General features: G+C 47.5%; 1 protein-coding gene across 3 annotated transcripts; it reads right to left on the bottom strand.

Annotated features, from left to right (window-relative positions):
- Window positions 1-3992: 3992 nt before the first annotated feature.
- Window positions 3993-10488, bottom strand: LOC122423987 (PILR alpha associated neural protein). Of its 3 annotated transcripts, none has more exons than XM_043441573.1 (6): window positions 10291-10488; window positions 8114-8170; window positions 7399-7910; window positions 6545-6626; window positions 5518-5739; window positions 3993-5236 (listed from the first exon to the last, which is right to left on the bottom strand). In XM_043441573.1, the coding sequence occupies exons 2-6, from the start codon at window positions 8128-8130 to the stop codon at window positions 5215-5217; spliced, it is 855 nt and encodes a 284-aa protein (XP_043297508.1). In that variant the 5' UTR covers window positions 8131-8170; window positions 10291-10488; the 3' UTR covers window positions 3993-5214. The 3 variants fall into 3 exon arrangements, with proteins under 3 accessions (XP_043297508.1, XP_043297510.1, XP_043297509.1); XM_043441575.1 differs by lacking the exon at window positions 10291-10488 and adding an exon at window positions 9820-10097; XM_043441574.1 differs by lacking the exon at window positions 10291-10488 and adding an exon at window positions 8246-8389.
- Between the last annotated feature and the right edge of the window lie 15986 nt (window positions 10489-26474).

Here is a 26474-nt window from a genome sequence, read left to right on the forward strand (position 1 = left end):
CCACCAGGCTTCTCTATCCATGGAATTTTCCAGGCAAGAATACTGGAATGGGTTGCCATTTCCTTCTCCAGGGGATCTTCCCAACCCAGAGATCGAACCCTGGTGGTGCGCAGGACAGGCGGATTCTCTACCAGCTGACCCGCCTCCCTAGTGGCTCAGAGATATGGACTGTGAAGAAGTTAATCCAAGCAGAGAACCCCATTAGCACTCCTCTTATTGTCATTCAGCTTAGCCATTTCATTCATTCATGAACAAAATTTATTGACTTTTATTATGATTTATGGGGCTTCCCTGGTGGCTTAGCTGGTAAAGAATCCGCCTGCAATGCGGGTGACCCACGTTGGGTTCGATCCCTGGGTGGGGAAGATCCCCTGGAGAAGGGAACTGCTACCCACTCAGGTATTCTGGCCTGGAGAATTCCATGGATTGTATATTCCATGGGGTCGCAAAGAGTCGGAAAGGACTGAGTGACTTTCACTTTCAATTTTTTTCATGTAACTTTTCAGCAAAATTATCAGCAGCTCAGGAAAACTGTCTCATACATGGTACTCTCCCACTGCTTTCCTGAGCACACAGTAGATGCTAAATAAATACATGTTATTTGAGTAAATGAATGCTGCCACCAGGCTGCCCCAGATCTGAGCCAAATCCCTCTGGGCTCAGCTCTATTTTGAGTGAAACAGAATCAAAGTGCCTCCTATTAGCAGTAATAGTTCCTTGCCTAGAGATCAAAATAACCTGTATAGGAATAACTATAATGCCAAATTTTACAGAAAATGAAACTAAGATTGTAAAAAGACTTTTGATTTTTCCCAAGGTCACAGCAAGGAAGTAGCAAAAGACACCTAAAAATAAAAATTTCAATTAAATATTTAAAGAGAAGATACATATTTTTGGCTTGTTAACTGTATCTTTTTAAAAGTGTCTGCTCTCTTAGAGGGAGACTCACAGGCTTGGAAAACTGAACTCATGGTTGCCAGGGGAAGGGATAGTTAGGGACTTTAGGAAGGTCATGCACTCACTGCTATATTCAAAATGGATAACCAACAAAAACTTACTGTATAGTTCATGGAACTCAATGTCATGTGCCAGCCTGGATGGGAAGGGGGTTTGAGGGAGAATGGATCCATGTATATGTATGGCTGACTCCCTTCACTGGTCACCTGAAACTATTCCAACATTGTTAATCAGCCATACCCCAATATAAAATGTTTTTGGTGTTAAAAAAAATTAAAATTTTTTTAGAGTGCTCTCTTTATCACATTTTGGGACTCTCTAATCAGCCTGAGTTAAGCCAGGAGCAACAGTTGGCAGAATAAGGGTCTGAAAGGTGCAGATATGAACAGACCTAGTTGCTCTATGGGTTAGAGATGGATGATTTTAGAAACCTTGACTTTGGGGACTGAGAGAAAAGCAGGAGCAAAATGGCAGTAGTCACTGTAAGTCCCGGTTCTCCTGTTCTTTTCCTGTTTGCAATAACTGGTACCCGTTTGGGCCTCAGTGTCTCCAACTGTCAGCCCTGCTCCTCCTGCCCTTGGTATAAGAAGCAAGTTTTAAGTGCTTTGAACTCCTTAGAGAAAAGCTTTAGAAAGAAATGTGGGGCGTAGGGGGAGGAGGGCTGTTAATTTTAGCCTGGGGTTTTCCAGCTGGCACAGTGTTTCCATCTTGAATCACTTCCACACCCTGAGCTCTGCCTGGGAGATCCCTCCTCCTGGGGGCTTCCCCACTCCCTGGTTTGGTCTGAGCCACAATGGTAAGCATTCCAGAAAAAATGCTTAAGAGAAGTCTGGCTTAGTCATTTGATGAACAGCTCAGGAGGCAAAGGAAGCATAGAGATGAGAGATACTCGTCCCAGTAGGTACTGATGTGTGGGCTCCATGAACCAAAGGGGTAGTATGGCCACTCTGTGTTTTTGGTCTGTGACTGAGCAGTGACTCTCTGCCATTTGCAGCCCTCCAGGACCTTCCCAGGCCCCACAGTTTCAGTTTCAACTCTACAAGAGATAAAGTTAGGATTTTCTCCAGGGCTTCTTCCCAGTTAGCTTGGTAATGGGATATAGTTTGGGAATCATTCCTTAAGACAGGAATCCCTGGTGGCTCAGATGGTAGAGAATCTGCCTGCAGTGCAGGAGACCCAGGTTCCATCCCTGGGTCAGGAGGATCCTCAGGTTGGGAAGATCCCCTGGAGAAGGGCATGGCAACCCACTCTGGTATTCTTGCCTGGAAAATTCCATGGACAGAGGAGCCTGGTGGGCTACAGTCCATGGGGTTGCAAAGAGTCAGACACGACTGAGCCACTGGCATTCCTTAAGACAACTCAGGAGATTGAGACATCTTTCTCCTCTGTCCTTCCCCCACCATCTGACATTCCCTAGGGAAGGAGGGCATTTAGGGAGAAAGAACAGGTTAAGGATTTCCTGTGTCTCGCTGGTGTGTTTTAATTTATTTAAATTTAGAGAAACAGCAGTCTAATCAGGCGGTAATTAATTCACTCTTCATTAGGGGCCTTTATGCATGCCTTCTGCATATGGATGAGCCTCGGGGTCACACTGTCCCTCTGAAGAGGAAGGTGGTAAGAGACAAGTGCTGTCCAGGCACTTCAGCTCTTCCCCTTCAGTGCCTCCTCTTCCCCCAACCCTGACCTAACAGGGACTAGATTCCTTTGGGGAAGAGAAAGGTTCATGAGGCTTCCTCTCCCTTCCTCCTTCTCCCCTCCTCCCCCATTCCTTGGGTCCCTCCCTCGCTGCCCCAGCCCATCCCAGCAGCACCTTTTCCTGCATTTCAGGTCCCATCCAGCCCTGTCCCATTAACCAGCTGCAGGCTGGGGTCTCTTCAGGTCCCACTGGATTGACTCTGAGCTCCCTCAGCAGTGTGTTTGCTTCGCACCTCTGCTTTTAGTTGGTTCATCACTCCTTGGCCTGGCTCTGCTGCCTCTTTCTCTTAGGGAGTCTGATGCCCTGAATCCACATACTGCTCTGGTCCTGAGAAATACACTCCCTCCTCCCCGCTCACCGTTGTGTGCCGCGTAGACTCAGCCACACCTCACTGGCGTTACACACTAAAGCTCCCCAACCCCTAAAACGCACCTATGGCCACATACACACTCCTGATTCTAGCTGCAAAAGTAAATACACAAAGGCCAACAGAGGCCAGGGCAGTCCCCACTTACCTGTGACTGTCTCCTCTCCTCCCTGGAGCTCCCCCATTTCCAGGGAGCAAGTGGGGCGCAGATGGGGGTGGGGGGAGAAATAGGACCTGGATGGTTACCATGGCAACAAAGCCTAGCAACAATTGAGAGGCTGCTGTGTGGGCTTTTGCAGGGCTGTTACAAGAGCCAAACCTAGAATTGGGGGCTCAGAGGTGACTGATCCCAGCTGGGCAGCCTGTGTTCCCTCCTTCAAATACACCCCTCGAAGCCTCCCCCACACCCCAGCAGTGCCTCTTCAAGAGGGCAGAGCAGGAAAAGCTAATGAGAGTTAACCACAGGGCTTCTGGGGGACAGCTGTGGGTGGGGGCAGGTTAGGGAGCAAGGCTGAAAAGAAAGCAAGCAGGGCAGCCAGCTTCTCTCCTGCGGCTCCCTCGTCTTGCTTCCATTGCTCCATTTTTTCTTCTCTTTTTGCCCTTCACCCTCCACCTGCCTTATCAGCTCTCCTCTTCCTTTTCTGGCTGGCACCATCGCCTGAGCTGCTACAGAAGTGTCCCCTTGCTCCGGCCTCCTTTCTCATGGTCTCTCTTGACCTTCGCTGGTAATTAACTAGCCACTCTTCCAGTTTGCTCCAGCTGCTCCTCATCAGGTCTGCTCCCGTCAGTGTCTCTTCCTTCAGCTCCATCCCAGATCAAAGCCCCCAAACCCCAACTCCGGGTCAGAGCAGGCCAGGTCACTCGGGTCTGGAGAGTCACCCCTCCATCCTCCTTTTCCTCCCTCTTGGCTGCCCATTGCCTTTCCTCCTTTCCTCTCTGCAGGGCTCATGAGGCAGAACCAGGGGACTCAGGTATCTTGCAAAGGCTTTATTTGAAAATTTTGAAACTTACATCCCACAAGAATTCAAGATTATCACCACAAGAAGAAAGAGATAATACAAAAATATATATCACAGCATAGGAGCCAGGTTAAGAGAGGAAAGAAGGAAGGAAGGTGGGAAAGCCATGAGAAGTTGGGACAAACCTGAGGGGTGGAGGGAACAAAAGGCAGGAGAGCTGGAGGAACCAAGGAGGGGAGGGAGGGGCAGGTTGGGAGGCAGAGCTCCCCGATGGCCTTAAACCAGCTGGCCCCGGTCCCTGGCAGCCTAGGTGGAATTAGGGAGGCCCTCAGGGGGACTGGGAATTGGAGGACTTGATTGGGGGGGACGGTGGGGAGGAAAGGGGGCTCTGAGTTCCAGAGTGACACGCACAGACAGCCAGGGCAGACAAGACGAGACAGAAGGACTTGGGAGGCAGGGGAGGGCAAATGGGGGCCCCTTTCTCCTGCAGTGCAGCAGGAGGCTCCCCAAAAGCCATCTTCCAGACAACAGAATTTAGCAGTGGGGCTAGGGAAGAGTTTTGGGGGCCTCATGACTCCCCATTTCCACAAGGGAGTCCTTAGAGTGGGATGGGGGACATGGTAAAACCCACGACATGGAGTGGGGTGGGACCGGGACAGATGGGGACCCAAAGAGTCCCCAGCTCATCTCCCACCCCGCTCCGGGGCAGCATGCAGGGGACATAGAAACTCCACCCGTGGGTGTTCACGAAGTGGAGTGTGAGCACGACATTTACACCACCACCACGAGGGGCCGGGAAATGCACATGAGAGGTACACCCACTGACCGCAGAGTGATGGGCCGAGCGCAGGACGAGGGAGGAGAGGAAGTAAGAATCCAGGAAGTGAAAAGTGTGAGACAAAAGGGAGGACACGGGGGATCCTCAGAGCGGGGATGTGGGTGGGGAGACTGGCTGTACAAGAGCGTGAGTGTGCGATGGCCTGAGAGGGGAGAGGTGAGTGTGCAAGGCTTGTGTGAGTGTGCCAGGGTGGGGACGGGGGGCCAGAAGCCACAGATAAGTGAGGCCCCCACCTCAAGGAGGGTGAGCAGCTGGGCTTGCCTGTGGGCCAGCGAGTGTTCCCGAGGTGTGAGCCCAGGCAGAGCTGCAGCGCCCACAGCCGCTGTGCCCTCAGCAGGATGGGGGCTATGCCGGGCCCTTGGCCCCCTGCCTGGAGGTGCCCCAACCGTGGGGGACATCACAGATTCACCAGGGGAATCCTAAGGGGAAAAGGGAAAGGGCACAGTCAGGAACCAAGGGGCAAGCCAGAATCAGGAGGGCAGTTCAAGAAATAAAAGGGATGGAGGTTAAGAGGGCAAGGTGGAGTGAAACAGCAGCATAAGAACAGGACATAGATCTACAGGGAAACGTGTGGGACCCCCCAGAGAGCAGAGGTCCAGTCTCCTGGGGGTGGGTCAGTGTGCCTCCTCTCCACCCACCCGGCGGGGAGCGCCCCACCCACAGCCCCTACCCACCTCCCTGCCCACTGCCCTGCCCTCACCGGTTCAGCTGGAAGGCTGGTGCCCCCTTGGGCTGGGGCATCCCGGGCCGGGGTCCCCCTCGGGGTTCCTCGTGGTCAGGAGTGGGAGTGGGCGAATCTCCGAAGGCCCCCAGCACAGTGACCCCGGCTGGGGACAGGTCAGTCAGGGGCTGCTGGCTCTCCTCTTGCCTCAGGGCCCCTTGCTGCCCCGAGGGCCTGCGCCGTTTCTGACTGCGGTCCCAGCTGGCAGCCCCCGGAAGGAGAGAGGTTCTCACCCATTCAAGAAGTCCCCAGCCTGGGCCCTCTCAGGCGCTTGTCACCCCCCAGCCTCCCCCAGGCACCCACAGCATCCGACAGCAGAGAAACCAGCCTCTAACTGTTCCCTAAGCCCCAGATCCTGAGACCCTGTCTACAAAACCACTTCCTGTCCCCGCGCCCCTGGGGGGCTTGGGAATCTAAACCACCCTCCCACCTGGTCCAGAGCCACAGAATGAACACCCCCTCCCCATGGACACACAGAGTCCCCCACATCTGCCCCTCCCCCACGCATACCCAGAGAGCCATTTCTCTCCTCGGCAGGTACCTGGCAGGTTTAGTTCTAGTTCAAAGTCAGCTGATGACCTGGACACCTGAGTCTAATGAGTCTTGCAGTAAAGTGTGAAGGACTGAGTGAGCTGCTATTAAGTTCATGCAAAAAGCTGGGATTTTCTCCCTCTTCCCCTTAAGGCGGCCTTAAGAAGGGCCCTGCAGAATGGGTCTTGGAGGAAATGGGAAAAAGGGATGGCTACCCTAGACCCCCCAACTTGTGCTCACAGTGATCTCCCTACCTCTCCCACTCTCCTTGTATTTCCCCAGCAGGAACCTGAGCTCATTTCTCACAGCTTCTGTTGCCCAGATCCTTCCTACCTTTCCCCAAGGTCTTGCCTTAATCCATCACTTCCTATTCCACCCCCAGCCAAACTGCCACCCAGGCTCCTTCCAGCCAAAGGAGCCATCCTTCCATCCTTCCATTCATGGGGATGTCAGCATCCACTTCCTGCTGGCTTACCAGAACTTGAAGATGATGCCGGTGGCCACGAGGACAATGATGATGGAGATGGTAATTGTGACATAGAGCTGAGGGTCCACACCTGCTTGGGGGCAGGGAGAAAGTCTTAGGGAGGCAGGCCTGGGGCCGGGGGAGCCAAGCGGGATTGGGGGTGGGGTTAGGCTGTAGGTTCAGGAAGCTTGAGCGGTGTTGTCATTGGAAGCCACATCATCCAACTCTTTTTCTGCTTCTTTAGAGCCTCCCTGCTTTATTTTTATCATCAGCTTTCCCCAGAGTTTTCAGCTCTTTCCCTCCCAAATCTTTTTTTCTCCACTTCCCCAAATCTCCTGTATATATGGCATGAGAAGGAGTTCCAAGGTCAGAAAGAGCCTTTCAGAACCTCTCTCTCTCTGCACAGAAACTAGCGGGTGGAAATGTCCATCTCTGCCCTGGCCCCGCCCCCAAACCACTGGCCCTCTGTCTGCGCGCCCTGAGTAGAGGTGTCATCCTGAAGGGCCCTCCTCTGCCTGGACTACTCCCACTGTTTCCAGGGTACAGCTCAAATGTCAATTCTTGGAAGGTGTTCTGATCCCCGGGCAGAAGTAGTCTCCCCCTTCTCTTTGCCTAAAAACATGCTGTGCACACCTCTATTAAGTGTGTGTTACTGTTGCCTCATCCCTGAGGGTTTACGCGTCTGTCTTCCCCAGTGGACCTGAGCTCCTCTGGGGCTCAGACACATCTTCCTCTCGGCCTCCTGTGCTAGCCCAGGGCCCGGCACACTTGTGGAAGCAGCTGACACACAGGACCCCTGTTGCTGCCCTGAGAGTCTTCAACCAGTGCCCCGTCCATATCCCTTCCCAGCCTCTCCCACTCACCTTCACCACGGCCCCCAAACAGGAAGGGCCTCAGGGTGGCAGGTGCTTCTCCAAGGATGAGCCCATCTCCATCAGCCCTCATGGAGTCTGAGTTGGGGTGTGGGGTAGCCAGCCCGTGGGGGGCTGCAAAACCATAGTCCAGGGGCAGAAATCCAGGATTGGCAGAGTTGGGGTCCCCCCCATCCTCTCGAGACACCGTAGGGCCCCACACAATAGCCCAGGGGTACTGGGATGAGGGTGGACCCTCCTCAAAGCCTGATGGGGTGGCTGGGGGTGCGGTGCCCGGGAGGACTTGCCGACGTGATCTCAGGACCCGAGGGGATCGGCTTGGTGGAGGTGCCCGCTCCCACACACACACGTGGCGTGGTGCTGAGGGGCCTCCCCGGGCACAGGGGGGCCGGGCTGGGGCTGGTGGGGTTCGAGGGGAGGAGGAGGAACCTTGAGCAGGCGGTGGGAGGGGCAGCAACAGCAGTGACCAGAGAGAGAGGAGATGGGACAGCAGCAATGCAGGCCTGCGGAAAGGGAGAGAGAGCGATGAGTCCGAGGCCATCTTGGGCTGCCTCCTTCCTCTGTGCAAAAAGTGGCCTTGGGAAGACATGTCTCACTTCCCATCTTCCAAGGGTCGAGCCCTCAGGATGGAAAGCCCTGGGTGGGCCTAGGAGGGAAAGGGTCAAAACCCTAGGGAAAGTGGCCTCTAAGCTTCCTTCAAACTTACCGCATCCTGGACTCCATGTCCGAGATCCTCAGCGGTGACTCAGATTTTCAGCCTTTACTGAGAGAGAGAGGGGTTGTCACATCCCAAGCTTGCTCTGAGGACCTCCCCGGCTCATCCATCCTCCCCATTCACCTCCATCTCCCCTCCCAGCTGCAGCTGCCATCTATGCTGCCACCACTCAGGACCCTCAGTTTTCTAGCACTGTCCTGCGGAGGGGAGAGGAAACTCCCAGACCAGTCCCCTGTCTAGCCCTCAGTCCCTATCTGCAACTTCCAAGGTCCCTGTTACTTCCCCACCCCAGGGTCTACTCTTCTCTGGCTTCCTTCCTTCTCACTTCCTCTGCCCACAGCTCCTAGCTTTTCTTGGATCTTAATTTAGAGCCAAGAACCTTGTGATTCCTTGAGCACCTACCACGAGGGAGGGCGTCTGAGAGGGGGAGGGAAGAGGAAGTCAATCGGATTGAGTGTGTGAACGTGTGGGGCTGCACAGAGGGGAGCATCCCAGACTGCCCACCCCACTTGTCCTCCGAGGCTTTTCTCTGAGGAGTGAATGGCCCCAGGAATCTGCATCTTCAGGAGCAGAGGAAACGGAGATGAAGGGATGGAAGGAAAGAGATGAGAAAGGGAGAGGTGGGTGGGAGAAAACCACAGAATGTAATTTTTGCTCAGTGTTCAGTCATCCAAACGCATAGGTGCCCTCTGAGAAAAAGTGGAGTTGGGGAGAAGCTGGACCCTCAAATGTCGCTCTCCGGGGTAAAGAGTCTGGGAGAATCATCGGGATGGAGGGTTCTGAGAGAGGAGGACACGTTCTCAGAGTAGAGGGTGGCAGACCCAGGGGGAGGCAGCAGGCTCCCCAGTGAATGAGGATGTGACATTCAGTGTCCTCTGGTTTCTGGGTCCAGATCTGGACATGAAGCGCTCTCAGAGAATAACAGGGAGTAAGGTGGGAGAGTCTGGGGAAGGGACTGGGAAAGTGGGCTGTGGAGAGAGCTGTGAAGAGTGGCTGAGAGATGGAAGGCTGGTGAGGCGTGAGAAAGGAGGAGAAAGGTGAAGAGGCAGACGGTGAGGGGGGCTGGTCCCTGAAAGAATGGACTGGGGTGGGGGGCGCCCACAAAAGATGGACAGCTGTAGGATGCTGAGCATAAGAGGAAGGTCAGGGAGGGAAACTGAGAGGGTTCCGGGGTCGCAGGAGCCGGGGAGAAGGAGGAAAGAAAGGTCCAGGCAGGACGGGAAGTGGAGACCGCGGAAGGAGAGGGGAGAAGAGGGACGGAGGAGACCAGGGATGGGGAGGATGAAAGGCGGGAGGAGACGACAAGGTACCGAGGACAGAATGAGACAAGGAAGGGACTGGGGAACAGCAAAGATGGAGGAGTTGGAAATTGTTTCTTCCAACGTAAAGAGACACGGAGCTACGGAGAGAGGCAGGGAAGGGGGCCTGGTGGGAAGACACGAGAGGAAGCCAGGAAGAGAGCGAGGCTGCGGGGACCGAGGCAGGAGTGGAAGCCGGTGGAGCGGAGAGGGGTTCCCAGGGACAGCTGTGGCCAGCTGACGCCGGGACCCACTCGCCTCTCCTGCCTGTGTATCCCCCCGCCCCAATCAACGTCAACTCCAGTCCCCGGACCCCGCACCCCTTAGTCACCCCCTCCAGGAAGCCCGCAGTCGCCCGGCTGGCGCGCCACCCCCACCCTCCCCTCGCTCCTCACCGACCTGTTGTGCGCAGGAGACGAGCTGGGGGTGGGGCGGGAGTCTGGGGCTGGGGGAGCCGGGCCCATCCCCAGCGCGGCCGCGAGCCCACCCTTCCCGAAGGCCCGCGCTCCCTGGACCCCGCTGGAAAACGATGAGTGGGGGGGGGGGTGTGGAAACGAGGACCAGGAGGTAGGCGAAGGGGCTCCGTGGGAGGGAGCGCCGAGAGCAGAAAAGGAAGCCGAGGCAGGAGGATGCGAGGGGCCGAGCCAAAGGCGGGATACAGGCAGCCGCCGGGACCGCTGCGCAGGAGGGCAGGACGGAGTCCGGACCCGCGGTGGGATGCGGGGCGCGGCGGACGAGGCGAGCTTCTGGGCTGGAGGCTCGAGTCGGGCGGGGGGCCGCGCCGGGAGGGTTAGGGGGCGAAGGGCGCGGAGTCGGGGAGGGCAGGGCCGGGCTCCCTCGGGTGGGGGCGTGGGGGGCCCTCACGCTCACCTGCATGCCTGGCGCGGCGGCGCGACGGCTGCGGGCGCTCGGGGCTGCGCCGGCCTGGGGGGTCGCGGGAACGCGTGGGGCACGGGGCATGGTCGGGGGCTTCTGCGGGCAACGGGGTGCAGGAGAGGGTGGGGGGCGAGCGCCCGGGGCGCGGGGCGGCGGCGGCGGCGACGGCGGCGGCGGGAGATGCTCGGCTCGGCTCGGCTCGGCTCGGGCTGCGCTCGGCTCGGCTGGGCTCGGCGCGGAAGCTCGGAGCGCGCGGTCCCCGCCTCTCCTCCTCCCCCCGCTCGGTTTAACCCTCCCACTGCCGCGCCTCGGGAGTCGCGCTCGGCCGCGTCCCAGGTGGAGGGTGGGAGAGGGCAGCGTAGGGTGAGCGACCGTCCGATTCCCCAGGTTCCGGGGGCGGGATTCTCCACCCTCACCCCAACTCCGTGGACACCGTGGTTGCCCCAGTGAGTTTCTGAGATTCTGAGTCACCCGAAGCTCTGGGTTCCCTACTCTGTTTCGCCTCTGCTGGGGGATGAGGTGGGGTGAGGGTGGGAGTGATGTCCTCGCACCATCCTCGGATCATCCCAACAGCTGGATCCCCTGATTCCATTCTGGCCCAGCTGCAGTGTATCCTTCCCAGAGCAACCCAAACGATCTTTCAAATAAGTGGACCGAGTTGCATTACTCAGCTTTTCTAGCACTCAGAGTATCCCAGCTCCTTACTGTGCTTTAGGAGGCCCCGCATAACCTGGCCCACCAGGGAGCTCTCGGATTTCCCCTCCCATCGCTCTTCATGTCCCAGCCACACTGGACCTGATCTATGTTCTTAGAATCAGAGGAGGTGAACTTGCCTCAGGGCCTTGGCACTTGCTGTTCCCACTGCCTGGACCGTTTTCCCCTGGCTTCTCACAGTGATTCACTCATTTCATTAAAATTTCCCTTAGTTCCTATGTCACCCCTTCTAGGAGGGCTTCCCTAGCCTCTCTAGCTAAATGGGCTTCCCCGGCCCCTAATCTCACCCTGTCCTACCCCTCCTGTGTCTTTCAGGTTACCCTATTTTATTTGGGTTGTGAGCGGACACCATGCTCTTCTAGTTTCCGTTCATTCTCACTGGCTTTTCCTTCTCTGTCTTCTGCTCGACCTCTAAATGATAGAGCTTCCTAGGGCTTAGTCCTTGGCCCCCTTCTCGTTCCACATTCTCTGTCCAGTGATGTCATCCAGTCCCAGGGTTTAAATACTATGTAAATGTCAGCGAGTCCTAAATTTATATCCAACGCTCCAGACTCATTTATCCAACAGCCTACTTGACATCTCCACTTGGATGTCTAATAGCCATGCAAAGCTCATGTGGCTAAAATAGATGTCTTGAATTACCCTCCGCCCCGGTCAGTCCATTTCTGTCTGAGTAGTGTTCCCCATCCTGGAATATGATGGCTTCCACTTTTCAGGCTAAAAACCGAGGAAACACCCTCCCCACCTTTTCCTTTTCACTCTGATTCCCACCCTGTATCTAATTTACCAGCAAGTTCTGTGAGCTCTACTTCCAAAATATACCGCGAATCCATCTCCTTTTCTCCATCATTGTGTTTTGGTCATGCTGAGTGTCACGTGGGATCTTAGAACCCGGACCCCCTGCAGTGGAAGCACAGAATCTTAACCACTGGACCACCAGGGAAATCCACTCTGTCATTGTTGCTATCACCCTGATCCAAGGCATCTGCTCTCTCTGAAATAATAAAGTGATTACCTAGCTGGTTCCTTGCTTCTGCCTTTGCCCTTTAAAAACTAGTCTTCACAATATCTAGTCATGTTTTGAAAAATCTAAATTATATCATTCTCTTGCCTGCTTGGGCTTCCCTGATGGCTCAGATGGTAAAGAATCTGCCTGCAATGCGGGAGACCCAGGTTCAATCCCTGGGTGGGTAAGATCCCCTGGAGAAGGGAATGGCAACCCACTCCAGTATTCTTGCCTGGAGAATTCCATGGACATAGGAACCTGGCAGGCTACAGTCCATGGGGTCGCAAAGAGTCAGACACAGCAGAGCGACTAACACTTGCTTCCTTAAAACATCTGAGGGGCTTTTCATTGTACTTAGAGTAAAATTCCTTGTTAGGAGAGGCCCACCCACTAGTATTCCTCAATATTCAAATGATGTGCCAGATCGGACTTCTAAAAGTTCTAAACATCTGAAATTATCCTCTTGACACCCCTGTACTTTTCATTCCAACTTCCTGGAATCCTTTGCCCACCCCCCCATCTTCCTGTTGTTGGGTCCCTCTTGTCATTCAGCCACCCACTCTGTCTCTTCAGAAGGTTTCGCTGTCTTTCCGACTCATCACTCTCTGAAATGATCTTATATTTGTTTCCTGTTTATTGTCCACCCCCACCCCACCCCCATATACACTGCAGAACAAAGACCTCATTTGCCTTGTTCATCAGTATCCTTCTTCCGTGCCTGGCGCATAGTAGATGCTCAATATCTGTTGCTTGGTGAACTTCACCTGGGACTCCTGCCCACTCATCCTCTCCCCTGCTCTTCACCTGCCTTTTCTGTCTATCTGCCTGCCCTCTCTGATCTCTGCCCTGTGGTGAATGCTCTCAGTCAAGTCTCTGCTTGCACTCCTGCCTCTCTAGATTCTCACCCCTCATCCCCTGCCTTATTACTATTATTAACCTGACACATTCGCCTCCCGGAAGGAAACCTGCTGTTCTGATCGGCATCTGCGGTGACTGCCCTCCTGCTCATCTGTCCCTGACAGCCCTTCATTCTGAGGTCAAAAGGCAGTGAGGGAGCCCTCCTCCTAGTGTCTCCCTGTGGCCAGGAAAAATGGTGCACATTTTATGTAAACATGGTCATGTGAGACTGGGTGTGCAACCCATGCTGTGTCCTGGGCCCCAGTGAGCCCCAGCTGTATCCTGAGAATATGCTGTAAGAGGCCTCATTATATGATGAGTGTGGGTCAAATTTATCAAGTGAATATTCACTATCAGTCTAAGTGCCTTTTATGCTGAGTACTTTGGGTCATTATGACTTATTTCAGGTATTCCTGATTGATTCATTCTTGCAAGGACTATTTCTGGAACATCTGCTATAGGCTGGGTACTGAGTTACAGCCTGGGGCATGGTGGAGAGCAGGAACAAAGCCATCACTGTCTTCATGAAACTTAGAATGGAGCCAGGGAGACAATGAAACACAAAGTGATACATGTGTCTTTAGATGAATTTGAGGACCTTCCCACACGCCACAGTCTATAAATTCTCTCCTCGTGTCTGGCTCTGCTGGTATCTTTATCAACTTCTTTGGGTTGACTGGGGCTTCCCAGTATTTGTCAGAGTAAATTGCTGTCGCTTTCCTGTCCTCAAATGTCCAGTTCTTCTGAATTCTTCTCACTTTCAGCTGATAATCTTGCTTGTTGCTTTTTTGAGAAAATAGAGGGAGAAGAGAACTTCCCCACTTCCACCACCTCATCCCAGCTGCACCTCTCCTTCTGTGGGGGATCCCAGGCTCTTTTCAACCACCCAAAGCTATCACTCCAGCGATTGTCTCTCCCTCTCCTGCACTATCACCTCCTTCTCTCTGCTTGATTATGCCCAGCAGCATGTAAACACACTGTACTTCTTGCAGCTTTAGCTTGAAACAAAACTTCCTTAGCTCCAGGTTTCTCCTCCAGCATCAGTCCTTCTCTGCTTCCCGTTACAGCAAAGATCACAGAAGATGCTTTCTGTTCACACGCTCTTTCACGTCTCTTCCCATTCCTTCTCTTTCTCTTTTATCAACTTAAACTTTAATTTTTGTAATGTATTCTTTTGAATTGGCAATACATTTCCCCATGTACAAAAAAAACCTTTCCAATATACAAAAATCTGTGTAGTGAAAGTTCTCATTCTCAGCCCGTCTACTAGCTTGTCCAGTTCCCATCTTCTGCCTTCAGTGTGACTCATTTCTACATATTCTTCCAGAGTCTTTTATTCCCACACAAGCAAATAATAATGAAAGTTCTTATTCCCCCATATATTTGACATAGTCTTGCCATACTGTCTACACTGTTCTACATCTTTACTCTTTTTAAAAATAAATAAATGAAAAGTTTCTTTATTTGGGGTTGCCCTGAGTCTTCGTTGCTGCATGCAGACTTTCTCTACTGGTGGTGAGCAGGGGCTACTCTCTAGTGGCAGCGCTACAGCTTCTCACTGCGGGCGTCTCTTGTTGAGGCTCAGAGGCTCTAGTTGTGGTAAACTGGCTTAGTTGCCCTGCAGCATGTGGGATCTTCCCAGACCAGGAATGGAACCTGTGTCCCCTGCATTGGCGGGCAGATTCTCAACCTCTGGACCACTAGGAAAGTCCACTTTCTCTCTTAATAGATGGCATTTCCTTTCTTCCAGTTGATTAGGGCAAAAATCTTGGAATCATCCTTTTTAAAAAACATTTATTTATTTTTTGTCCATGACACAAGGCATGTGGGATCTAGTTCCCTGACCAGGGATCTAACCTGGGCCCCCTGCATCGGGAGCTCAGAGTCTTGGCCAATGGACCATCAGGGAAGTCCAAATTATTTTGGCACAGCTCTTAGGATCTTAGTGCTTGACCAGGGATCAAACCAGGCAGTGAAAGTGCAGAGTCCTAACTGGACAGACAGCAATTCCCTCCACTCTTTTCAAATATCATTTCTCACAAATGGATATAAGTTTAAACAATATGTTACTTCAGTTCGGTCACTCAGTTGTGTCCGAATCTTTGCAACCCCATGAACTGCAGCACGCCAGGCCTCCCTGTCCATCACCAACTCCCGGAGTTTACCCAAACTTGAGTCGGTGATGCCATCCAACCATCTCATCCTCTGTCGTCCCTTCTCCTCCTGCCTTCAATCTTTCCCAGCATCAAGGTCTTTTCAAATGAGTCAGCTCTTCGCATCAGGTGGCCAAATTACTGGAGTTTCAGCTTCAACATCAGTCCTTCCAATGAACAGCCAAGACTGATCTCTTTTAGGATGGACTGGTTGGATCTCCTTGCAGTCCAAGGGACTCTCAAGAGTCTTCTCCAACAGCACAGTTCAAAAGCGTCAATTCTTCGGCGCTCAGCTTTCTTTATAGTCCAACTCTCATATCCATACATGACTACTGGAAAAACCACAGCCTTGGCTAGACGGACCTTTGTTGACAAAGTAATGCCTCTGCTTTTTAATATGCTGTCTAGGTTGGTCATAACTTTCCTTCCAAGGAGTAAGTGTCTTTTAATTTCATGGCTACAATCACCATCTGCAGTGATTTTGGAGCCCTAAAAAATAAAGTCAGCCACTGTTTCCACTGTTTCCCCATCTATTTGCCATGAAGTGATGGGACCAGATGCCATGATCTTAGTTTTCTGAATGTTGAGCTTTAAGCCAACTTTTTCACTCTCCTCTTTCACTTTCATCAAGAGGCTCTTTAGTTCTTCTTCACTTTCTGCCATAAGGGTGGTGTCATTTGCATATCTGAGGTTACTGATATTTCTCCCGGCAATCTTGATTCCAGCTTGTGCTTCTTCCAGCCCAGCGTTTCTCATGATGTACTCTGCATATAAGTTAAATAAGCAGGGTGACAATATACAGCCTTGACGTACTCCTTTTCCTATTTGGAACCAGTCTTTCTTGCTTATTTTCAAACTCTATAAAAATATCATATTGTATGTAGCTTTCTAATACAAGTATTTTTTCCACATAATATGATGCTTCTAAGATTTGTCCATATTGTTGCATATTTCTGGAGCTTATAGATTTTCATTGGAATATACTATGCCACTGTGGATATGTGATATGTATCATAATTCATGTATTCTCCCATGGATGGATTTATGAATTGTTTCCATTTCTTGCTATAATAAACAGTATTTCTGTGAACATAACTGTGTCTTCTGCATGCTACAAGAATTTCTCTAGAGTATAAATATAACAGTGAAACTGCTAGGTTGTGAGGTGTAAGAATAATTATCTTCGAAAAAGAATGCCACATTGTTCTTTTAGTTTACATCCCTACCATCAATATTTGAGTTCCCATTGATCTGCATTCTCTCCAACATTTGTATTTTTAGACTTTGTAATTCTTGCCCATCCAGCAGATGTACAGTAATATCTTCTTGTGGTTTATTTGGCATTTCTCTAATTAAAAATGTAATTGAGCATCTTTTCATATATGTAACAGTCTTTTGGGTTTCTTCTTTGGGAAAATGCCTGATCACTTGGGTTTTATGTTTTTCTTATTGATTTGCAGAAGATCTTTATATATTCTGGACATTAATCTTTTATCGATTTCATGTGTTATAAATGTCTTCTCCTCTGTGAAAGTATTTGTGACCTGTCCTTTTGTTTTTTTCACCATATACTTTGATTATCAGAATTTCTTAACTTTAATAAAGGCATATTTATCAACCCTTCATTTTATCATTAAGCTTTTTGCATCTTGTATTAAAAAAAATCACTCTCTGCCCTCTTGGTCAGGAAAGCATTTTCTTACATGATCTTTAAAAGATTTTAAACTTTTTCTCTTTATACTTAAGTTCTAAACCTACCTAGAATCAATTTTTGTATATAGTGTGTTACAAGGGTCTATTTTTCATTGTTTAATATGGAAAATCAGTTATCCACTATTATTTATTACATAGTCTCTTTTTTCTGACTATTCTGCTTCACTGACTCTGTTGGATATCAAAGTTCCATATATATATACGGATTTATTTCTGAGACACTATTTTGTTCCACTGGTCAGCTTTTAAAAACCTGCACATGAAGCATACTTTCCTAAATCCTATGGCTTTAAAATAAATCTAGATATATCCTACAGTGAACACAACTTTACCAATATACTCTTCTAGAGTATCCTGACACTTCTTGACTCTTGCTCTATTTGAGAATCAACTTGTCAAGTTCTACAGGATTTGATTAAAACTTCATTGAATATAAAGTCCAATTGGAGACAAATTGATACCTTTTTTGATACTGAAACTTCCTGTCATGAATTTGGGATACATCTCGATTTATTTAGACCCTGATGCTGGGAAAGACTGAGGGCAGGAGAAGGGAACGACAGAGGATGAGATGGTTGGATGGCATCACTGACTCAGTGGACCTTGAGTCTGAGCAAACTGCAGGAGATAGTGAAGGACAGGGAAGCCAGATGTATTGCAGTCCATGGGGTTGTAAAGAGTCAGACACGACTTAGCTACTGAACAACGACAACAGCGTCTTTCAATGAACTTGCATCATTTTCCACATACAGATAATTCCCATCTTTTGTTTTATGCACTCCTAGGTGCTCTATTGGAGAAGGCAATGGCAACCCACTCCAGTACTCTCGCCTGGAAAATCCCATGGACAGAGGAGCCTGGTAGGCTGCAGTTCATGGGGTTCTAAGAGTCAGACACAACTGAGCAACTTCACTTTCACTTTTCACTTTCATGTATTGGAGAAGGAAATGGCAGCCCACTCCAGTGTTCTTGCCTGGAGAATCCCAGGAACGGGGCCTGGTGAGCTGCTATGGGGTCTCACAGAGTCAGACACGACTGAAGTGACTTAGCAGCAGGTGCTCTATTGCTTTTGTTATGGTAAATGGTGTTTTTTTAAGATTACATTTCAAATTGCTTTTTGCTGGTATATACAAATGCAACTGATTTTTAATGTTGGTTTCTAGACCTAGCAAAATCAATAAGCTCTCTTTTATGTATACTAACTTTTCCATAGACGCTTGGAAGTTTCTACAAAGACAATCATGTCATCTGCAAATGACAGCTGTTTGCGTTTTCCATTCCAACGCTATGCCTTTAATTCCCTCTGCTTGTGCTGGCCAGGACTTATATAGTACAATGTTGTTGTTATAATAGCTGGCTTCTTTCTTTTGTTCTTGTTTTCTTTTTCTTTTTTTAATGTTGGCTGCACTGGGTCTTTCTTTTGTTCCTGTTTTGTTTTTGTTTTTGTTTTTCAATTTTGGTGTATACAGTCATATTTCATTATGGTCTTAACATCCATTTCTTTAATCACACATAAGGTTGGCCATTATGTTCATTTATATGTTCACTGACCTTGTGGATTTCCTCTTGTGAAGGGCTAGTTCAACTCTTTGAAAAAGTGAAAAGTATTAGTCCCTCAGTCATATCCAACTCTTTTGGGACCTCATGGATTGTAGCCTGCCAGGCTCCTCTGTCCATGAAATTTCCCAGGCAAGAATACTGGAGTGGGTAGCCATTCCCTTCTGCAGAGGATCTTTCCAACCCAGGGACTGAACCTACATCTCCTGCCTTGCAGTTGGATTCTTCACTGTCTGAGCCACTGAGGAAGCCCAGTTCAACTCTTTAGTTCACATTTATTTTTATTGTTAGGATTTTTTTCTTAATCATTTGTAGGAGTTCTTCACACATCCGGGACACATCCTTTGTCAGTGATGATGTTAAAATGCTTCCTTCTATTCTGTAGTTTGTCTTGATGAACAGATGTTCTTCATTTTAATGTAGTCAAAAGTATCAGTCTTTTCCTTTATGCTTAGTGTATTTGTCTTGAGCAAGATTTCCCTACCTTGAATTCATGAATAAATTCTTCTACATTATCTGTTTGTTAATTTGTTTGTTTGTTTGGTTTTGGCCAAGCTGCACAGCTTGATGGTATCAGTTCCTGGACCAGGGATTGTACCCAAGACAAGGCAGAAAAAGCCCAGAATCTTAATCATTAAGTGACCGAAAACTCCCTGACATTATTTTCTGAAACTTTTACTTTAAGACTAAATGTAGCATAGTGGGGAATGAATTTTTGTATACGGCTTAAGATAGGGCTTCCGTTTTATTTTTTCTTATAGATATCCAGTTGTCACAGCAACATTGAAATTTGTATCTTTCTTTCCTGCTCAAATGTGCAAACTCTATCAGAAATCACATTTATATATTTGTGAATTTGTTTCTGAGCCCTGTTTTATGTTCTGGTGGTCAATTTATCTATCTTGTGTCAACACTATACTATTGTAATCCTTGGTGATAGTGGTGGTTTAGTTGCTCCATCTTGTCCAGTTCTTTTGCAACCCCATGGACTGTAGCCCACCTTGCTCCTCTGTCCGTGAGATTTCCCAGGCAAGAATACTGGATTGGGTTGCCATTTGCTTCTCCAAGGGATCTTCCCAACCCAGGGATAGAACCGGTGTCTCCTGCACTGGCTGATTAGTTCTTTACCATCTGAGCCACAAAGGAAGCCCATCTTAATTATTGTAGCTTTGTAATTATGGCCTGGTATCTGGTAAAGCAAGTCTTTCCACCTTGTTCTCTTCAAGAGGCTATATTTGGCCTTTTGCATTTCCATGTAAATTTTAGAATCGGTTTGTCAGTTTCATACGCCCACAAAAAAAAGCCTGTTAGGATTTTGATTAGGATTGTGCTGAATCTGTGAATCTCTTTAGAGAGAACTGACTTCTTCATGATATTGAGACTTCTAATCTATGACTGTGAAATACCTCTCCATATATTTGAGGTCTTCAGTGTCTCACAATAAATTATAATATGCTGCATGTGAGTCTCGGAGAAGGCAGTGGCAACCCACTCCAGTACTCTTGCCTGGAAAATCCCAGGGACGGGGGATGGGGTCACTAAGAGTTGGACACGACTGAGCATCTTCACTTTTACTTTTCACTTTCATGCATTGGAGAAGGAAATGGCAACCCACTCCAGTGTTCTTGCCTGGAGAATCCCAGGGACGGGGGAGCCTCGTGGGCTGCTGTCTATGGGGTCACACAGAGTCGGACACGACTGAAGTGACTTAGCAGCAGCAGCAGCATGTGAGTCTCACTCATATTTTGTTACATTTATACCTTTATATTTGATATTTTTCATAGTATTGCAAGTGATAATGTTTAAAATTATTCATCATCTAATTGTTGTTCATATATAAATATATTAATTGATTTTATATTTTCTTAAGCAAACTCTTATTCTAATAATTTATTTGTAGATTCTTTTGAATTTTCTACATATGCAATCACAATTTCACATTTTATGTAAATGATACCTGCTTTGTTTCCTTTAAATAGAATTGGTGATACCAAGCATTCTTTTATCAGCCACAAATTTCCTTCTAGTTTTTTTTTTTGACCATGTTGTGTGGCTTGTAAGATCTCAGTTCCCTGACCAGGAATTGAACCTGGGCCACGGCAATGAAAGCCCAGAATTGTAGCCACCAGGCCACTGGGGAACTCGCACAAGTTCCCTTCCAGTTTTCTAAAAGATTTTTTTTTTTACCACAAATATATGTTGATTTCATCACATGCTTTTTCTATTGAGATGATTGTGTGACTTATTCTTTTAATACATTAAAATGAATAAAATGAAAGTATTTTCTAATATTAAGCTACATTTAAATTCCTGACATAAACTCAAGTTAGTCTTGATGTATTATCTTTTTTACACTTTGCTGGATTCAGTTTGCTAGTGTTTTGTTGAAGATCTTTGTATCTATGTTAATAAGTGAGATTGACCTGTAATTTTTTTTCTAGTATTGCCCTTTTCTGGTTTAGTTATCACAGTAATTCTGGCCCCATAAAGTGTCCTTTCTTTTCCTAATTTTTGGACAAGTCTATATAAGGTTAAAATGAGCTGCACTTTGAAAGCTTGGTGCAACTTGCCTGAAGGATGTAATTTTTAACTCTCTATTTTCCTTTTACATCTCATATCTCATCCATTTGCAAATTCTGTTCACCTCAGCTTTAAACTACTACTCACCTTCACTGCTACCACCTTCACCTAAGCCACCACTATTTTTCGCCTGAGTCATTGGAGTACATGCTCAGTGACTTTAGTCGTGTCCAACTCTTTGTGACCCCATGGACTGTAGCCCACCAGGCTCCTCGGTCCATGGGATTTCCCAGGCAAGAAAACTGGAGTGGGTTGCCAGGCCCTTCTCCAGGGGATCTTCCCTATCCAGGGATTGAACGTACATCTCCTGCACTGCAGGCATATTCTTAGCTGGTCAAATGATCATATTCAAAAGGTGTGGATGAATAGATCATTGGCAGCATCAAGGGCTGTGTATTATTCAGTGCTGAGTCTTAACAGTTTGAAAGAAATAAAGGTCACTTGGAGCGTGCTTAGAAAAGAGCAACTTGAAGGGCAAAGGGCCCAGAACCACTTCAGCTGAAAAGAGATCTCAGGAGCCAGCAGTGTTTAGCCAGGAGAAGGGAAGACATAATATAGTCCTGTCTTCAGAGATTTGAAGAGCTTCTCTCAAGGAAGTGAAATGAGCCTCTATTCAGAGGTGCCTGGAAGAGGCTGTTTCCAAGTTGTTTGACATTCTGTGAGTCTATGATATGTTCTTCATGAATCCAAAGAGAATGTCTTAGTTCAAGCAGTTATAACAAGGCACCGTAGACTAGATTTAGGAGGGGTCATGGATCTTCCCTCATAGCTCAGTCGGTAAAGAATCTGCCTGCAAGGTAGGAGACCCAGGTCCAATTCCTGGGTTGGGAAGATCCCCTGGAGAAGGGAATGGTAACCGACTCCAGTATTCTTGCCTGGAAAATCCCATGGACAGAGGAGCCTGGCAGGCTAGAGTCTATGGACCTAGAGTCAGACATGACCTAGTGACTAAACCACCCATTGGAGTAGGCTCCTAAATAAACTCATTTCTGTTCACACAACCATCACAATATTTTAAACATGTGGGTCAGATCCTGTTACTGAAGGTGCAATCATTGCAGCACTGCAGCAAAGGTCAAATCCTCCATTGGTCAAAGGTCAAACCCTCCATCTCCTCCTCATCTTTGCGTGAGGCTGTCCATCTCACGCAAAGTAAGAACCAAAGTCCTTACAATAGCCCACAAGGCCTGATATGACCTGACCACCATGCTCTCTCTTCCATCTCAGCCCATACTTCTCTCCCTTGCTCACTCTGATACTGACCAGGGTTCTTGGCCTTCCCCAGTCAATAGAAATTGACTAAAGGCAAAACAAGCGATTCAGGCAAGCTTTCACTGGGGTTTCTGCGGCCACAGGAGGGAGCAAAAACAAGGAACAGATTCTTGTCCTCCTCTGGGAGAGAAGGAGGAAGCTGGTTTCTGGTTTCTCACATCGGATGAGGATAGAGGTATGTTCAGGGGGTTGGCAGAGGGGTGTCAGGTGGTCTGTCCACCCCTTTATGGTGTTGAGTGCAGGGGGCATTCCCAGTACCCTGCTTTTGCTCCTGACACGGTTTTTTCTCGCAGATCTGCAGAAGTGGCCATTTGGTTTTTTTGGTCTTTTTGTATCTTTTTGTTCATAATTTGCCCCAACTGTGCATGCACCCACTTATTTTTGGCCCCATATAGTTTCTTCATATTTTGTTGCTTGCTCCAGGAGACGTGTGTCCAGGTGCAAGCATTGCATTGCTGCGGCAAGCAGTCCCAGGTCCCAGATCCCATCTGGTCTCAACTCAGCTCTAGCCACACAGGTCCCCCCATGCTGTTTCTCAAACTCATCAAGTATGTTCTCATCACAGAGGCTTTGCACTTGTAGTCTGCTCTGCCTGCATCTGGTCCCATCACGACATGGCAAATAGGAAAACAATGGAAACAATGACAGACTTTATTTTCTGGGGTTCCAAAACCCAAGAAAACTGCTCCAAAAACTGCAGATGGTGACTGCAACCATGAAATTAAAAGACGTTTGCTCCTTGAAAGAAAAACTATGACAAACCTAGACAGCATATTAAAAAGCAGAGGCATTACTTTACCAACAAAGGTTCATATAGTCAAAGCTATGGTTTTTCCAGTAGTCATGTACGGATGTAAGTTGGACCATAAAGAAAGCTGAACGCTGAAGAGTTGATGCTTTTGAACTGTGGTGTTAGAGAAGACTCTTGAGAGTCCCTTGGACTGCAAGGAGATCCAACCAGTGAATCCTAAAGGAAATCAGTCCTGAATATTCATTGGAAGGACTGTAGCTGAAGCTGAAGCTCCAGTGCTTTGGCCACCTGATGCGAAGAACTGACCATTGGAAGAGACCCTGATGCTGGGAAAGATTGAAGTCAGGGAGAGAAGGAGACAATATAGGATGAGATGGTTGGATGACATCACTGATTCAATGGACATGAGTTTGAGCAAGCTTCGGGAATTGGTGATGGACAGGGAAGCCTGGTATGCTGCAGTCCATGGGGTCACAAAGAGTCATACACGACTGAATGAGTGAACTGAAATGCTTGGAATGTTGTCCCCACAGAAATCCATGTGACTTGCTCCTTTTTCTTTTTTAAAAATCTCTATTCCACTGTCACCTTAACAGAGAGGTCTTTCCTTACCACCATATACATCATAGGAAATGTCTCTTGCATTGTCCATCCACCTTCCTTGTTATGCTTGCTTCATAATTTGCTTTTGACCAGTTTTATGTGTGGATCTGTGTATTTATGGCCCGAGTCTCACCACAAGAATGTAAATACCAAGAGGGCAGGTATTTCTTCTGTATCCCTAGTAGTTAGAACAATGCCTGGTAATGAGAGGTGCTAAATATACTCCTTTGAATCAGTGATGAATATTTTATTAAGCGTCTGACTCCTCAGACGGCAGCCTGCTTCTCTAGCTTTATTTCAGTGCATCTTGTTTTCTACCCTTCCATTAAAAACATAGCACCTGGCACATGGCCTTATGCATAACTGTCACTTAGTAACAAATAAATAACTGTTACATCCTAGGCTTTGCTTGAGTTTAATTAGCTCCCTTCCTCTCCCTCGAAGATCTTTACTTTTCTTCCCACTTTCCCCACTTCTTGCTTCATTTCTTTTTTTTTTTCCCATCACATCTACCCCTCCTCCTCTTCTCTCTCTGTCTTTTCTAATCTCACTTGTTTAGTCCATCCCCTCGTCTTTCTTTCTCCAAATTTTCCTTTCCTATTTATTTATTGTCCTCTCATTTTCTCCTTTTATTCCTCTTTCTCTCATGGAACCATGGAGCATCAGAATCAGAATTGGCCTTAATCTCTTCACTTTCACTTTTTAATTTTCTCTCACTTTGCACACATGAAAGAGGAGACACCACAAGATGGCACAATTCCCTTTAAGGTCACAGCTAGAGTAAAACTGAAAGAATCAGGACGAGATCTCAGATTACCTCTTTCTCCCTCTTGGCTTCTTTCATTTCTGCTTTCTCCTCTCTTTCTTAGCATAGTGTTGGAGTCAGACAAACTTGCATTTGGATCTCGGTTCTATCACTTATACTTGTGATTTTCAACAAATTATTTAACTTCTGTGATCCTCAGTGCCCTCACTGGGCTTCCGTGATAGCTCAGTTGGTAAAGAATCTGCCTGCTGGGACTTCCCTGGTGGTCCAGTGGCTAAGACTGTGTGCTCCCAAAACAGGAAGTCTGGGTTTGATCCCTGGTCAGGAAGCTAGATCCCACATGCTGCAACTGAAGATCCCACATGTCACAACTAAGACCAGCACAGCCAAGTAAATAAACATAAATATTAAAAATTATACATACATTAAAAATTAAAAAAAAAATCTGCCTGCAATGCAGGAGACCCCGGTTTGATTCCTGGGTCAGGAAGATCCCCTGGAGAAGGGAAAGGCTACCCACTCCAGTATTCTGGTCTGGAGAATTCCACAGACTGTATAGTCCATGGGGTCACAAAGAGTTGGACACGACTGAGTGACTTTCACCTCACTCCAGTGTCCTCACAGGTTACCTGAGATAGAAAGGTGCACCTCAAAGGGTTGTTAAGATTAAATAAAAACAACAAAAACATACCCAGACCAAAAAATCCCTACAACTAACATTATACTTAATAGTGAGAAACTCAAAGCTTTCTAAGACCAGGTACAGGGGCTTCCCTGGTGACCCAGTGGTTAAGACCCTGCACTTCCACTGCACAGGATGTGGATTTAATCCTTGGCCAAGGAAGTTACCCATGCTGTGAGGTGTGGCCAAAAAGAAAAAAAAAAAAAAGAAGATCAGGCACAAGGCAAGGATATACCCTCTCACCATTCTTTTTCAACATTACTGTTGTACTGGAAATCCTTGCTAATGCAATAAAGAAAAAGAAATAAAAGATACACAGATTGGGAAGGAAGACATAAAATTGCCTTTGTTCACAGATGACACTATCATTTATGTAGAAAATCTGAAAGAACAACAACAACAAAAGTCTGCTGGAACTAATGAGCAATTATAGATAGTGAGGTTGCAGAATACAAAGGTTGGTATACAAGAGTCAGTTGCTTCCTATATACCAACCATGAACAAGTGGAATTTGAAATTAAAAACAATGCCATTTAGTAACCAGAAATGTGAAATACGTAAGTATAAATCTAGCATAGCAAAGCATTTATAAGATCTATAAGGAAAACTAGAAAATTCATTAAAAAAATCAAAGAAGAGCTAATTAAATGGAGAATTAGTTCAAGTACATGAATAGGAAAACTCAATATCATCAAAATATCAGTTCTTCCCAACTCAGCCTATAGGTTCAGTAAATCACAACCACAATTGCAGCAAGTTATTTTATGGATAGCAACAAACCGATTCTAAGGTTGATATGGAGAGGCAAAAAGACCCATAATAGTCAATACAATGTTAAAGGGGAAGAACAGAGTTGGAGGACTGACACTACCTGATTTCAAGACTTACTATAAAGCATTTTAGTCATCAAGACAGTATGATATTGATGAAAAAATAGACAAACATATCAACAGAACAGAATAGAGAACCCAGAAATAGACTCCCATAGAGCCAACTAATCTTTGAAAAAGAACCAAAAGAAATGCAATGGAACAAAGATAGCCTCTTCAACAAATGGTGTTGGACATCCACTTACAAAAAAAAAAAAAAGAAAGAAAGGACTCTAGACACAGACTTTACACCCTTCACAAAAATTAATAGGTCACAAGCCTACATGTAAAATGCGAAACTATTAAACTCCTAAAGATAACATAGAAGAAAACCTAGATGAACTTGATACCTTTTTAGATACACCATCAAAGACATGATATGTGAAAGAAATAATTGATAAGGTCAACAATTAAAATGTAAAACTTCTGCTCTGAAGTAGATAATATCAGGAGATTTAAAAGACAAGCCACAGACTGGAAGAAAATATTAATATTTGCAAAAGATCTGTCTGATAAAGGATTGTTATCCAAAATATATTTTTTAAAATGATTATCAATGAAACTCAACAAATAAGAAAACAAACAACCCAGTTAAGAAGTGAACCAAGACCTTAA

Source organism: Cervus canadensis, chromosome 21 (assembly GCF_019320065.1).
Source record: "Cervus canadensis isolate Bull #8, Minnesota chromosome 21, ASM1932006v1, whole genome shotgun sequence".
In the NCBI taxonomy this organism is placed as follows: domain Eukaryota; kingdom Metazoa; phylum Chordata; class Mammalia; order Artiodactyla; family Cervidae; genus Cervus; species Cervus canadensis.